The sequence below is a fragment of the Emydura macquarii genome, unplaced genomic scaffold (assembly GCF_026122565.2).
Source record: "Emydura macquarii macquarii isolate MOO-44397 ecotype Brisbane River unplaced genomic scaffold, CSIRO-AGI_Emac_v2 contig_1045, whole genome shotgun sequence".
NCBI classification, from domain to species: Eukaryota; Metazoa; Chordata; order Testudines; family Chelidae; genus Emydura; species Emydura macquarii.
In genome coordinates this window covers 3,899,923-3,916,098 of record NW_027131182.1, presented here as the reverse complement: position 1 = coordinate 3,916,098, position 16,176 = coordinate 3,899,923, and the positions used below count along the sequence as shown (strand labels likewise).

The 16,176-nt window shown below is 43.6% G+C and overlaps 1 protein-coding gene across 2 annotated transcripts in view; it reads right to left on the bottom strand.

The window, feature by feature from the left end:
* The window catches only part of CTIF (cap binding complex dependent translation initiation factor), a 318,671-nt gene that overhangs the window by 218,278 nt on the left and 84,217 nt on the right, over positions 1–16,176 (bottom strand). For both annotated transcript variants that reach the window (XM_067545642.1, XM_067545643.1), the window contains exon 3: positions 15,090–15,173. In XM_067545642.1, coding sequence (XP_067401743.1) covers positions 15,090–15,173 — 84 coding nt within the window. The remainder of the gene's footprint in view (positions 1–15,089; positions 15,174–16,176) is intronic.

Sequence of the window (16,176 nt, the reverse complement as noted above, 5' to 3'; positions counted from 1 at the left end):
CAGGACAGCCTTGACAATTTCACTGAGCTGAAGAGGAGGAAGTGAGAAGCCAGGGCAGCAGGATTCCACTTCTCCGGGCGAGAAGCCCCAGGGGGGGCTTCCCCCTGGAAATGGGGAAAGGAGAAGCCTCGGGCTGCTTCCCCCGGCTCCTAGCAGGGAATGCGGAGGAGAGAAGCCCAGGGCTGGCTCCCAGTGGGGAAGTGGGGGAGGGGAGACAGCCAGCCGGGAGCCTGAGAGCCTTTGGGGGTCCCAGCAGGGAACTAAGAGACCGGGCTATGAGCTCCTCACACTGCCGCTCTTAGGTTGGTGGAAGTATTCCTGGTCAGGACATGTTAGGTCATCTTGTTTTTCTAGTGTAGACAAGGCCTTACAGAAAGCAAGCAAGAAAGAGAAAATCGTTACCAGGGATGTGGACTCTTAAATCACTCTGGCCCTAGGTCTCTTCCCCTCCATTTCTTAAGAGTCCTAGTATGACAGCTACCATCTTGACCAACATCAGGGACATCCAGAGATAAAGAAGTAAGTTTCCACAGCTTGAGCTGAAGATCCAGGCTCTAGCTGAGAGCTGTAACAGACTCACCCTCTGTGACTCAGGCACGGAGAGGGACACACAACACAAACACACTACACTAGCTTCTTCAAACAATGCACACATCTACCTACAAGCACGCCCTCGGCTGATAGAGCTGAGACAGAGCCTTTCTATAAGCATTTTACCCAATGGACTGAAGAGATATATTGGCAGAGAAGCAGATGAATTCCTATTAGCTGCCATTTTCTGCCGAAAACTTTCCAGATTCTCTTAGACTGGATGAAGGACAGAGAAACATGAGTGTGCTGAAATCCAGTCACAACAGAGTGAGCAAATCAGTACGTTGTTCACCAGGAATTCACTCTGATGGGCAGTTAACTACCTCCCGCTTGCACTTCTCAACTGCCCCCATGGTATAACCAGAGTCAGAGAAGGAAGGAGATGCAGCTAGCCTGAAGTTCTATTTAAGATAAACGGGCTAGGACAGTGCGTGCCTCTGCTGTCCGGCAGCTGCTGGTCTGAACCTTACAGAAGAGAGGAGCTGAGGTGAAAAGGGATGAGAGGAAGACCGCAGCATTTCAGAATATTTGGCATAAATGTTGCCAGGTGGACATGGAGGTGATTCCACTCCTCCTGCTGGTGTGGAGGATAATAACGGCTGACAACTTTAAAAGACTGACTATAACGCTGCCTGTTTGGTAGTCCCCTGCACTACTCCAGTTTAGAGAGAGTGACAGGGTGTCCTCTAGCTGCTGGCTCCAGTGACTATAGCCGCCTGCTACTTTCTCTGAGCTGCAGGAGCCCTCCTGCAGCTCGGGTACAGACCTGTGGTTTTGACACTGAAGGCAAATGTCTGTAAACATCAGTTTCACCGTGCATTCACAAATCAATGAAAAAATACTTCCCTCAACAATAACTGAAGTGTACAATAGTAAAGTAAGATGAATGCTGCCTGAGAACTACAGTTCGGTTTAAGGATATTTACTTTGAATATTTTGACATGTGATGTGATAATTTGTGTTTTAACAGAAATAAAGCTTTAGATCTTTGAATCTCAACGTCTACCGTCATTAAATAATTATTGTCTGCCTCTCCTATTGTCTGATCCCCCCATAATTTCCCACAACTGTGAACATTAACATCAATAAAAACGCTGAAGAATAAACACTGGTTTTAACTAATGTGTCGACACAATAAAGAAATGAAAATCGAATTCTGTCAAACCAACTCATCCCCTTGGCCCCTCCCTTGCTGATTCCTTGCTGATTCCACTCTGAGAGCAGTGAGTAATGGCTTTTCCTCTAAGCCACGCAGCAATACAATGAACAGCTGCAGTGCTCTACACAGCTCCACTCCCAGGAAGAAGAGCCTTTAAAAGCTATTAAGAGAGCAAAGAGGGGATTTGAAACTTCTGCGCGACGCAGAGAAGCCCAAGAAATCTTCTACACATGGAAAAGCCTTTTGAGAAAACCACACAACAAGGAAAGTTTCCAAGAAATAACTGTACATAAATCAGTGTTTAGAAAGGATGAAAGACAGAGCTCTTGAGAGAGAAGTCCCCCATTACATTTATCCACAGGCCAAGCACAATGTGCTGTGGAAAGATATAATTAAAAGCCAGTTCACTCTAAAATCAACTTGTTTTCTTTGCAGGCCATGAACAGCTACCTGACCTAATTCCAAACCACCGTCGCACATTGACAGTGCTTGAAAGCGGTGTGGGGGGATCCCTAAGAACTGGAGCTCCCATGGTCCCATAGTGAATGGAGATTCGAGACTCTGAAAATAGAACATTCAACTCATCTGCCTCGCACAACTCACACACCATTAGTCCTCATACCCAAAAACACATACTCCACGTGATGAAGTGGGAATTTTCTGTAATATTTTAATGAAGTCTACGTGTGCCTCAGTTTCCCCTCTGTACCACTACCCAGTTAGTGCAAAATGATTAACATTGCACATAGAAGAGCACAGGAGGCATGAGGTATAAGTGTCACCTAGCTGTCCGGGCGGAATAAATTGTGTAGGATAAGTATAAAATTAAAAAATTAAAGTAAGTTTGGTTAAGGAAATATGTGCGTGGGTGTAAAGAAAGGTCCTGAGTAGCAAATAGATGGAAGGCCTTGAAAATAATTAGTTATAAGGCCAAAAGAAATAAAGTACAGTAGGAAGGATATCTGGTTCAAAGAATAACTAATAAGGTAAGAGGAAGTTTCTAAAAAGAAGGCCTCTGACCAATAGGGGTGCCTGCAGAGAATCTGTCTTAAAATGAGCCAGCACAGCCCTTCCCAAACCCCACACACCATGTGAACCCAGGTGCAATGGGAAAACTGCTGAACAGCGAGAAGAAGAGGAGGAAAGGTCTTGGGGAAAAAAGAAGGCTGTAAATCTTATCTGGATTAAGACTGGAAATAAGGATGAATGGTCTCAAACTGGTTTTTAGCTGAAGTCCGTAACTGGCAATGACATCACCTGTTTGTTAAAGGATATAAAAAGTAAACTCTTAAAGGGCTCATTGCTAATACCTGCCTGACCACGTTAAAGCCAACCAATATGGGTCTAAATACCCTTGGATTCAATTCATTTGCAAGTTATCTTAATCAAATGCTTATCAATGTTTCGTTACTGTTTAAATGCAGTAAATTGCTTATTAGTTAGGCTTTTTTCTAGGCATGTTTAAAGCAACTGCATATTTGGCCTTTGAATTTAATAAAAACATTTATAGTTAAACTGGTGTCTGGTCATTTCCCATATTAATATTAATCACTTCAAACATGACTAATAATTCCAACAAATCGGGTCATTAAAGAATGGGCTGAAACGGACTCAAATCAACAGAGGATCTAGCAAAACAACAAGACACCCTGCCACTGATCAATCACCACCTAACAGGCAGGACATGTGAACCCAACAAGAACAAAGGGGAAAAGGTGTCAGGTGACCAGGAGAAGGCCTATAGAGGACCTTGGGAGGACTCAGCCACTTTCATCTAGGTGGGCAAAGGACAGGGTGGAGAGAGCCAGAGATGGAGTCCATCACAGTTTGGCTGGCTCATCATGGCACTGGCTTGGCCAGGATGGACTATGGCTTGATTCCTGCTCTCTTTGCAAACCTAATTATTTTGTTGAATTCCTTTTAATTGCTTGTATTCAGAGAGAGAAACCAGCACAGGATCACAGAGAGATGCAGCACAGGGAGCGTCTTTATTGAACTACTACTAAAACCAGCCAGGACTGGCTGAGCTATCCCCTAATAATCTATCGCTATTGCTATGGCAACAAGCTACGCTCTGTTGCTACAGCAACCTAGGCAATCAGGCAAGACACAAAATACACAACAGTAATGACTTTCGGATTCTGTGAGCCAAGTGACTAATAACTGTTAACGTGTTTTTGAAGAGGCTGCCTGTCGCTGTAAACACTCACTGAGAGCACTGTGTACACTGAAGGAGTAAAGGACAAGCCTCCCGCAGGAGTCTGGCTCAGTTGGATTTGTTTCAGGGAGCCACAGAACGAGAGAAAGGGATCATTGGTGTCTAACACTGTGTCTTGGAGTTGTGGAGGCCACACAGGCCTGCCTCAGTTGAACTGTGTGGGTCCTTGGAGGCACGTACCCGAAAGGAGTCGCTCCCAAGAGACGGGTTACAGGCTGGGTCAGAGACCAGACCCTGTGACTCCGTGACACTGTGTGCATAGTGGACAGGGAGATCAAGCTGCAGCAGTCAGAGAAGGAGACACATATTTCAGCAGTAGTCTGAAGTGCAGAGCAGATCCGAGCAAGTCAAGAAGAGCTGGGAGGAGTGTCAGTTCATTCAGTCCAGCTAAACATTGAACTCCAAGAAATCAGACTTTGGGATGAAACATTAGACTGAAGTCCTGGCCATTTGCAGTCAGTAAAATCCAGTGGCGCTCTCTGGAAGAGAGGAGTTGTTAACTGGTACAGCTAGATTCCCAGTGAAGGGTAATTGCATTCTGCTACCTGAATTCCCTCTCTAGTTTAAAATGGAAGAGGTTCCATTGGCTTCCCCTCCTGAACTGCACAGTGTTGCTGTGTGCTGTTCAACAGCTGCTTCACTTTCATGCTGGGTGCATTTCTGAGGCAGAAGAAGTGAATCCCTGTGCAGAACTTGGGTTAAAGTTTGTAAAATGCTAGGGATTAAAGCAGAACTGTAAATGTAATGTCTGTATTGTTATATGTCTTGTGCAGAGGTACTTGTGGACAGCATAAGCCAATCATGAGACAAACACATCAAACATAGTGAGTATTGATTTTTTCTTTTGAACGGCTGATGCTGTTTCACTTCGTATACACCCTACAGGGCTTTTCTGAAGAATTAAAGCCGTCTATTAGCCAGGTAATTTGAATCATCTCTCAATATTCCATTCAGGTTATAATTAAAACCATTCAATATATTCACTATGGAGAGGGAGTGTTATCTAGTACTTAGAGTAACCTACTGGTTCTATTCCTAGCTCTCCCACTGCCCAAGGTCATACAAGTCAAGTTCATTAACCTCACTGTGCCTCAGTTTCCCCTTCTATAAGGCCCAGAGATGGAAAGACTATGTGTGCTCTCTGCAGGCCAGGCATCAGGGTGTCTTGCCCTTATTACTTTTAACTGCACAAGGGAAAACATGCAAATTAGAATGTAAATTTAGGAAACTTCAAGGACATGCAGTTTTAACAGAAACAGGATTTCTGACTGGAGCCTAGGAATTAATTCAAGCTGTACGCAAGAGCCTCTAGTCATCCTCTCTAAAAATACATCCCACTCGTTCTCTAAAACTGATGCTGGAAGCCATGGATTTGGGGCATTATACGATGTCAAGGGGTTTAAGCCAGCAAGCAGAAGACTCTGGAGCGGCCTTGAGAAATTTATAACAAGGCAGCGCTGTAACAACAGTCTATATTACTCAATTTGACCTCAGTTGCTCATGTCAGGGCAGTAGCAGTCCTGCTACGGTGAAGTAGCAGATTTTGGTTGGAAAAGGAAGGATTATCTTTATAATCTAAAACAGACTTCAGTACATTTCACCTGTGGTAGTGACCCAGCACTGAGCTCTCAAATAACAATCTCACAGCTATTGGATGAAATTGCGATTGCCAGAGAAAACTGTCAGGTGTCATCTCTTTTTGTTGTCACTTTAGAAACAAAAAAGCACAGGAAAATATAGAGGAAGGAACAGTTCTCCAGTACCAGAATAGACTCCACAGCACATAACAGGTCTTTTTCAGCTCTGTTATCTATGACTAAGGCCTTTCCTCATAGAGCAGACAAATCTGAACAGAAATGGTTACCTACTCCAAAAAAACCCACACCCCCTCATTTAAGTGTGACTGGTTGGGAACTCTACCTACCACTTATGGATTCTGACTAATTCTGTGAACTCTCCGTGTCAGTATGCCACAGTGTGCACTGAATCAGACACGTCCTGACACAGGGTCTGTCAAAAATCACACCCTCTTGTCTGGAAGCTGCTACAGGACAGTTAAAAAGGCATTAACATTGAATGACTGCCCTGGCAATACAATGGCTATGCTAGAGAGAGGCGGCCAAACTGCAAGAAAACAATTTTTTTCAGTCTGGACTTCAGATGGGAGGGAACCAAGGAACAGATCACCTGATAGGTGACCTTGATTACCGTTGGGGGCTTTGAGGCTGACAGAAGAGTCACATGAGAGAGGGGAACTGGAAAGTTATAAGAGGAAAAGGTCTGCTCTTAGTAACTCTTTCTCACCGACCACAACAAGAAGGCAAGTCTGAACAGAAAAAGAGGAGGGTCTTGGGATCCTGAAAAGATTGACCTAAACCCAAAGGGCTCTTGGAGTGGTAAGGACCCTGGAAGAAGGTTTTTGCATGCAATTTATTATTTTTTCACGGATCTGTAAGTATCTTATGCTTTTTCTAGAGTACAGTGTGTGTGCGGGCATGTTTAGAAATCCCTTTTTTAGAGTCTGCGTGTTACTTGTCATGCAATTCTTGAAGATGGAAACAGTAAAGCAACTGGTCCATTGCTTCAGTCAGAGCGTGCAACATCTAATGGGGAGGCTTGGGAGAGCTTGCACTGGTTTCAGGGCCTAGGCAATTGGACTGCGGGGTCCCTGCCACCCAGAAGGGTGTCAGACACACGGTCTACACCTGAGGTGTGTGCCTAGAAGCCCAGGGTCAGAGAGAGAGTGCCTAAATCCTGCCCAGTCAACAGCACACTGGACTCAAGGTTGCAGTGGAGCAGCCTGGTGATCATCCAGGAATGGGAGCACATCAGGGTTGTAACATTATGGACATACAACTGTGACATCCATGTGATCAATTGTAGAACCATTTGATAAACATGTTGATCATCCACCTGTGACTGCCTCATTTGCCCTCTACCACACTAACCCATCTCTGCTGGGACCAATTCTAACATTCCAAACTATTCAACTGCTTCAGAACAGCCACCAATCTCATTTTAGTTTAAATAGACTTGCACATAAAAATACTTCCTCCTTTGCTCCAAATGTAAAGTTTCCCTCGCAAAACATCACACCAGTCCAAGGCTTAAGCCAGGCAATATGTTTTAGCCTGGATCAGTCACAAGGGTAGCAGTTAAATATCTTGTCAACCTTTCACACATACAGCCAAGTGCTTTAACCATCAGAGGATGGGGATTCCTTTAATGCAATACACCACGCTAGCTCTGAATATCAGGCTTTAACAGCACATCAGTACTGCCAACCCTAAGCATTCAAAAATCATGAGTCAGGTCCCACAAAATCATGAGATTCCTTTAAAATCATGAGATCTTTAAAAATTATTTTCATTCTTTTTTAATGCCTTCCATGGTTTGGGTCTGTAGGTTCACAGTTTTCAGCTTTCCTCTGCAACAACTAGAAGGACTAGAAACTTTTGTTTTTGTTTTTAAAGAAGAGAGATTCTCATCTCATAACATTACTCCAAAACTGGGGCTTTAAGAAAACACCAAATACTGTAAGACTCATGGCAAGATCACAGTGATAAACAGAAAAGGTATTTTAGTGGTTTCTAAAATGTACTAGCTTTGACTGACTTCTCTCCCCCACTGTGGCCTATACAGTTGGACTAACTGGAGTCTATTTTCACAGGAAGAGAGAAATGAAAACTACAACCATTTTAGAAAAAATGCTGAACTCGAAAATATTTCTAAAATATTCTCCTGCAAACATGATGTGCAGAATGTATTATGATATAAAGATTTTATTGTAACTCATTGGAGGTGACCTGCGTAACTCACTGTTACACCACTTACGAGAAAATTATTATTTCCTATTTCAATTACTGTAGCAAGCAGGGTCCCCAGTCATGGATCATCACGTCCCCTTTGTGCTAGAGGCTACAAAAATCAAGTCAGTCCCTTCCCCAAAGAGCTGACAGTCTAGCTTTATGACAGATGCATCCAACCAGCATGTTTTAGCATAATAAGCAGTAGTCTCTACTCACCTGGAGAAAAGGGGCAATTCTAAATTTATACCAACAAACCCTCATACAAGAACCATTTCACACACAGTTGCCGTTCCTTTCATGTATGAACATCTCTGCTAGATTTTTTTAAATACATACATTTTCTGAGGCCTTTCTACTTAATGAATTCCTCTAAGAAATACATCAAAGAGGTTCCTATTTTCAACAGTCATCGCCAGGGGAATACAAATAAAGTATTTAACACAATTTTCCCAGCAGGCCTTTTCTTTAAAAATTTTTTCCAGCTGAAAAAGATTAAAATTATTCTATTATCTAATCTTTCCTCATGTACATTGGGAATGTGTCACAAAGATGATATTATACATACAGTGATAAAATGGTTCTAACCCCAGAGGCTCACAAAGCATTATACAAACTCTATAAGGAAATCACTTAGCTAGGGTGATCAGATAGCAAGTGTGAAAAATCGGGACAGAGGGTAAGAGGTAATAGGCACCTATATAAGAAAAAGCCCCAAATATCAGGACTGTCCCTATAAAATCGGGACATCTGGGCACCCTACACTTAGCCCAGTGGTTCTCAACCAGTTGTCTGCATACCTCTGGGGGTACAGAGAGGTCTTCCAGGGGATACATCAACTCATCTAGATATTTGCCTAGTTTTACTACAAGCTACATAAAAAGCACCAGTGAAGTCAGTACAAACTAAAATTTCATACAGACAATGACTTGTTTATACTGCTCTATATACTATACACTGAAATGTAAGTACAATATTATTATTCCAGTTGATTTATTTTATAATTATATAGTAAAAATGAGAAAATAAGCAATTTTCCAGAAGTAGTGTGCTATGACACTTCTGTATTGTTATGTCTGATTTTGTAAGCAAGTAGTTTTTAAGTGAGGTGAAACTTGGGAGCACGCACGACAAATCAGACTCCTGAAAGGGGTATAGTGGTCTGGAAAGGTTGAGAGCCAGTGACTTAGCCCACCACTCAAATACGGTGGCTGTTTAGCAGGGCACAGAGATATACAGTACTCCACTTAAAAAGGAACAATCAGTTGCACACATACAAAATGGGAAATGACTGCCTACGAGGGAGTATGGCAGAAAGGAATCTGGGGATAGTGGATCACAAGCTAAATGTAAGTCAAAGTGTAATACTGTTGCAAAAAAAAGAAAACATTCTGGGATGTATTAGCAGGAGTGTTGTAATCAAGACATGAGAAATAATTCTTCCGCTCCACTCCACGCTGATTAGGTCTCAGCTGGAGTATTGTGTCCAGTTCTGTGTGCCACATTTGAGGAAAGATGTGGGCAAATTGGAGAAAGTCCAGAGGAGAGCAACAAAAATGAAAAAAGGTCTAGAAAACATGACCTATAAGCGAAGATTGAAAAAAAAAAAGTGGGTTTGTTTAGTCTGGAGAAGAGAAGACTGAGCGGGAACATGATAACAGTTTTCAAGTACATACAATTTTTTTTGCAAGAGGGAAGGAGAAAACTTGTTCTCCTTAATCTCTGAGGATGGGAGAAACAGCAATGGGTACCAAGGGTGATTTAGGTTGGACATTAGGAAAAAATTCCTAACTGTCAGGGTAGCTAAGCACTGGAATAAATTGCGTAGGGAAGTTGTGGAATCTCCATCACTGGAGATTTTTAAGAGCAGGTTAGACAAACACCTGTCAGGGATAGTTTACACAATACTTAGTTCTGCCATAAGTACAGGGGACTGGACTAGATGACCTCTCACAGTCCCTTCCGGTCCTATGATTCTATACAGCAAGCTAGGACAGGAAGTGAATGCTGGATCCAACTAAAACCACAGGGAGAATTTTTAGGTAAGTAGATGCAATTTTGATTGAGATCTGGCCAGCACACTAGGGGTTAACTTGAAAATGTTAATGAGCTCTTTAATGATCATAAGCAGGAGGAACTTTAGGCCAGATTCACCACTGCCTTGCACCCTGTATTGTTGCATCTGTGCAGACTTACCCGCCTAACCTGGTTTGGCATTTTTGAAAACCCCACTAAGCCCTATCTGCATCTTTAGGCACCTAAATACCTTTGAAAATCTGGCTCTGAATTCTTACAGACTACAAGGGAAGAGAATTGCATAAACACACCTCACACTACCCTGGGTTTTTCTTCAAGGTCTCCTATCACCAGGTCAGACCCTTCTCGCTTGTGAGGTCTAACAAGACCACAGCACAAGGGATAAAAATGCTTCTAAATACACTTTTGCACAGAGACTAAAGCTGGTTTAAATATTTCATTCAAAATGGGTTTCCTCCAACCCATATACGACATTTCATTCAAAATAGAATTTCCAGCATGAGAGACCCATTTTCAACAAGTTTTTTTTGAAAACCAAAAAATCTTGGCAGCAAACTGATTTATTTTTTCAGCTTTTCAACAACCCCCCCCCCAAAAGTTTAAGAAAAAAATTCAATGTTAATATCAACATTTTTTGAAATAAACATTTCCTAGCCAGCTCTAATAGTGATTTTTATTTCACACTTAAAACCAACATTTTAAGAATGAATCTGTGTTAAATGTTGAAAGTTACACGAAAAATCAACAAACAACAATTATACAGTGGAGCACAATCCTCGCCAAGAGCTTTTTTAATGATAAGTCAGTAATAAAGCGGTGACAGTTGTCAGGGAAGGAAGAACAATAGCTGGCACATCCTTCTCAGTGCCAGGGAAAATTTGTCACTGATATGTAAAGCGAACTGAATGGGAAGAGCAATAATTATTAGCTCTATGGCAGACTGGGAGAGAACCCAAAACATAGTGAGAACAGATCAGAACGGACAACTTGGACATAAGTGAATACTATTTGTTTATACAAAACAAGATCCCCACTGGAAGAGATCAAAAAGCTTTAGCACTCCCTCCTCCGCCCCCCCCCCCCCCAAAAAAAAAAAAATGCCAAAGCACAAGGCAGATGAAAGATGTTTGTGCTGACTGATTTGAAAAAGAAATGCATTCCTTATACTGACCACCTCCTCCCTGTGCTACATTCTACCTGCAGCCCTTCATTTCAGCACATCAGCTGAACCAGACAAGCCGGTCAGTACCGTGCTATCAGTTTGGTTGGGAAACCAACCTAAGACACTCATGAATAACTGTTAATATTCTGAGCAATCCACGTCGGCTTAATGAAATCTGCAAGACCTGAATCAGGATTTCAAGGAGCTGGCTCAGTTAGCTTTCAGAGCAGATTCAAAGGAGAGCGGGGGGAAAAATTCTCACCAAGGAATTGCTGCTGAATATTTCACAGCATCCAGAAGGCAGCAGATCAGAGCTACTGTACACTGAATCTATAGTTATGTTTGTCGCCTTCGGAGGTTTTAATAACGTGTCTCTTTTCATGCTGCAAGCTTGTAGTAGGCTATAATACTCTAGCACCCCCTTGGGGACAGGGTGGGTACTGTTTTAGTTGCATAACCCTGCAACTGTACTGTTCTGGGTCTATGCCCCCTTGCTAAGCAGTACAAACAGAAAGGCAGCTACTTCTACAGCCCCACAAAAAAAGCAGAGTCCTAGGCCTTCAGGAAGCCAAATCAGACAAAATAAAAAGGAAAAGTACCAGCCCTTCCCATTGCTGAGTGGTGCTAGGCAGCCAAGCTCTCTAGCCATTTCTCCAGACAGCAACCCCTTCTTCCAGGGGCCCTCAGCTCTGAGCTGAAGGCTCACCTGTCGCCAGGCAAATCTCACAGGTGCACTGGATTGAGGAAGATTGTGCCCTGAGGAGCTCTTTAACTCCTTCCTGCCTGGCATTGGATTATGCCCCCACCACAAAGCTCTTTGGGGCAGGGTTTTATCTTGGTTTCTTACGCAGGTTTGCATATCTACTTTCCTGTTCCGTAACATCCATCACCACCAGATTATCCACGCCCCAGAACTGAATGAAAATGGGAATTCCCATCCGGCGGACAGGTGATGATGAGCCTGTTGGAGAGAGTTTTAGCACTGGGGACAAGATAGAAGACCAGATCCCATGGACCTGCTTGGGAGGAAGAAGCAGCAAAACTGGGACACGACATGGGAATAGCTCTGCATCTCAAGGCAGTGCCTGACACACAGTTTCATGCACAGGTTGCTGTGGAGCAGGGTGTCTCAAGCTTTCTCATAGCATGGACCATGCCTTGGTACTGAGATTCGTCTTGTGGGCACCTCCCATTCGGACAGGCCTCCGGCACTTGTCCTTCCACTGGCAACTGTGCAAGATCCAAGTGGTGATTTTGGAAACTGTCCACGTGAAAGTGCATCTTAAACTCTCTTGAATTCAGTAAAAGGAAAAAGGTTTAACTTTGCACATTTTCTCTCCTTCTACCAACTCTTCTCTTTCCTGCACAGATTTGCTGACACTTGGTCTGCTTTCACCCATGCACGTGCTTCTCATACCCTTGTTGCCCTTCCCCCAGATAGGTTTCCAACAGCCGCACATCCTTCTGTTTAAATAGCAATCTCCCAGCTGTGTCTCTGTTCACATGCCTCCTAGTCCCTAATGGAGACAGCTTGCTTGACTCCTCCTTGTTTACAGCTCGAGTACCTGTAGAAGGAGCTGAAAGGAAGGACAAGAGCCAGCACCACGTAACAGCCAGTAATCAGAGAATCACCAGCCAGTGCCCTATAAAGCACGGTTTGGGAACTAGTGGTTCATACAGAATTAGCTGATACTGGAGAATTTTTTTTTTTTTTAAATTATGAATTCAACCTCAGCTAGCTAGGGTGACCAGATAGCAAGTGTGAAAAATCAGGACACGGGGTGGAGGTTAATAGGCACCTATATAAGACAAAGCTCCGAATATTGGGACTGTCCCAATAAAATCAGGACATCTAACCTCAGCTCTTATTTTCTAGTCTCTTTGTTCATAGTGTTCTTGCAATTCACCCTCCTAGTTCATTTTACACCATACTGTTTGTAAAATGCTTTAGTCCCACAACAGATCCCGCGTTTGTGGGACAACCTGCTTTTCTGTTTTGGCTGGTGATGAGTGGTGCACATGGGGCACTGTCAGCAGGAGACAGTGTGTTTATTTATCCTTATGCCAAAATAGAAAGAACGCTGCTCCTTCCGGCGTTGCAACATTCTACTTCAGAAGGAAAGTTCAGTCCTGGCCAGCAGGGAGGTGCTCTTCTTAAACTCTTCTGCTGTCTCAGTCTTGGGCTTTCTTACATAAATGAGGAAGGAAAAACATAGGCAACAAACCCACATGTGTGCAAGCACAGTATCTTACCCCACTGTTCACTGTATACATAGATGCCACATCCACCTTGCACTCTGCTTTCATTAGTGCCTCTACTTTACAACATATGGCTATGACAGGGTTTGTGATCCAGCCCCCTAAATCATATTTCTCCCCCATGGATATTTAACTCGTCCTCTTCTTTCTTCCTAGTAACATGATCCTAACATATCAGCAGGCACACACAATAGAACCTCAAAGATATGAACACCAGAGTTATTGACCGGTCAATCAAACACCTTGTGAAACCGGAAGTAAGCAATCAGGCAGCAGCGCAGGGGAGAGAGGAGGAGCAAATATTGTGCCTGTATTGCAAGGTTCCCCACAGAGCAGAAACAGTCTGGGGCCTGTAAGCCAAGGGCGCTATTTCACCCCCTCCCACCCCACCCCACCCCACCGGGAGGGGGAAGCTGTTTTCACCACCCGCTCTTTCCCCCGACTCCGGCCCGGGGAAAAAAAATCCCTGATGATGCTGCAAGAAACTGAAGGTTGCAGCCAAAGCCTGGCCTGGAGCTGGAGAGGGAGTCAGTTGCGTTCTGGAGGAGTTTTAAAGGGCCACAGCCTGTGCACTGACGCAGCCCAAGCTTTGCCCATGGCTGCACTCCTGGATCCTGCCAGCATCTCTGGGAGTGCAAGGGGAGGGAGGGGCGCTGGCAGCCGGCTGGCACCAACCCCCTGCCACATGCTGCCTCTGGAGCGTGGCAAGCAGTGCACTAAGCAGGGAAAGGCTGCTGAGGGCTGGAGCTTGTAGTGCCAAGGCTGCGGGGCAGGCCACTCCAGTTCAGCCCAAAGGCAAGAAACAGGGCAGGGAGCTGCTTGCAAACCACGCAATGCTGCCAGGTGCCACCTCTGCAGAGATCTGTCCCAGCCTCAGCTGGAAGACGCTGACTACAGGGTCCTGTACCATAACGTTTTGTTCACAGTTACGAACATTTCAGCATTACTAACAACGTCCATTACCGAGGTGTTCCTATCTTTGAGGTTCTACTGTACTTCCAAATGCTGTACACAAGACTCCCTTATCTGAATTTTAGTTCACATATTCAACCTGACTTTGACACTAAGAGTTGCTGTCTCACAGGTATTTTCTTAAAAAGCTCTCCAGGAATAAACTGTACCCTCCAAGTCCTCTCTTTCCTTTACTAGACAGAAATATATTTCTGTTTAAAATGGTCTGTCGTCAAGAGGAGAGCTTTTCCATCTACAGTGGCTTTCACTAGGAGAGAAAAGGTTTGCTTTTCGTGACAAACTATTTACATGGTGGGTGAAAACATACGTTCTCCTGCTGCCATATTTGCACAAGGGCACAAGTGGAGAAGAGGGATGAAACAGAATTTCAGATTGGAAAGTGATAGAAAATGAAATCCATTCCTCAAACCCCATCCACATTTACACACCAAACAAATAATCTCCTCTTGCAACTGAATGAACTAGATGATTCAACAGGTCTTTCCCATACCTAGTTTCTAGGATTCAGAGCACAGAAAGTCTAAAGCTTCATTTCAAGGCCTGATAATGCACCAATAAACAATGACCAAGTGGTATAGTACAGCACCTGTATGAACTATAAAAGAGGTACAAGTGGTCCAAGTAGCTTGTGTCCTGGCTTCATGTCTAAATCATTATAGCCCAAAAGCTCTTCTTCCAAGGAATCCAATTTGGAAATCTCCATGCTCAATTCTCACTAGCTGCTCCAGTTGCTATTCCTCCTCCTTAACCGTGGAGTCACCACAGAATCCAAGAATCAGTTTACTCTAGGAAAGTGAATGCCGACATTCCCAAGGCTCAGTGATCCTGAGTGACAGAGTTTAAAAAGCAAGAGCTTTGACCAGAAGAGCTTAGCATGTCCCCTACCTGATTGTGTTCGTGAGACGATAAGCCCTTCCCTCTCGATGAGGAACAGCTGTCATCCAGCTGCTCACTACAATCCGCTGTCCACTGCAAAAAGGATAGAAAGGCATTGTGTAAAATAATAGCTAAGTCAGGAAACCTGCCGAATCAAACCACTGCATCTAGCAAAACACCATCGGGCTGTTGTTGGAAGTCAAGGAAACTCTCTACCGTACTGATGTGTGCATGTTTTGCAAGGGGGACTGTCCACGAAAGGCACTGCTGATTGGAAAATAGGCTTTTTTCAGTAAAAAATAGTTTGCCAAAAATGAAAAATAAAATCAAAGGAAAGTTTCCACAAAAAAGCTGACTTTTCAGGAAAAAAAAAAAAAACCAGAATGTTTCAGCTGAAAATTGAAACCTCATGCTCCCTTTCTTCTCTATAGGCCAGGCTACTTGGTTGGACTACATCTCCCATGATGGACAGTGGTAAGGGGAGACGACTGGTCCCAGGGAATCTATTGCAGTAGTGCATCATAAAGAGATGTAGCCCAGCTAAGGAGCACAGCCCATAGGGGATAATGGGCACATGAGGAAACTGAACAATGACTTCCTACAAGAAGACCCCTGCAAATCCGCAGATATCCTCTTTATATCGGCAAATCATTTTTGCAGATCACGGATCAGATGCAGATACAAATTTTGTATCCACGCAGGGCTCTACCCATGAGGCACCCCAGCAGAATATCCAAACCAAAGTACCTCTATTTTGGAGCATTTGGTTTTTCAAAGAAAACCTGACGTTTTCTTCTGAAAGCAGAGCCTTTTCATGAAAAAGTTAGTCAAAAACCCAATTTTCCATCAAAAATCAGTTTGAATGGAAAATTTTCTCCCAGCCCCATCACTGAGCTCTCTCTCTCTCTCTGCTGCTGCAACTTGAGGTAAATGCTATTCTAGAGCTATTTATTCTGCTGATGACATCACTGCTGATGCACAAAGAAAATAATAAATGAATTCCACACGAGTAGCTGAGAAAAAGGGAATTAATCTGACCATTTAAGGACCAAGAAGGACAAGGCCACAAAACACGTAGAAGGGCCAATATTAAAAC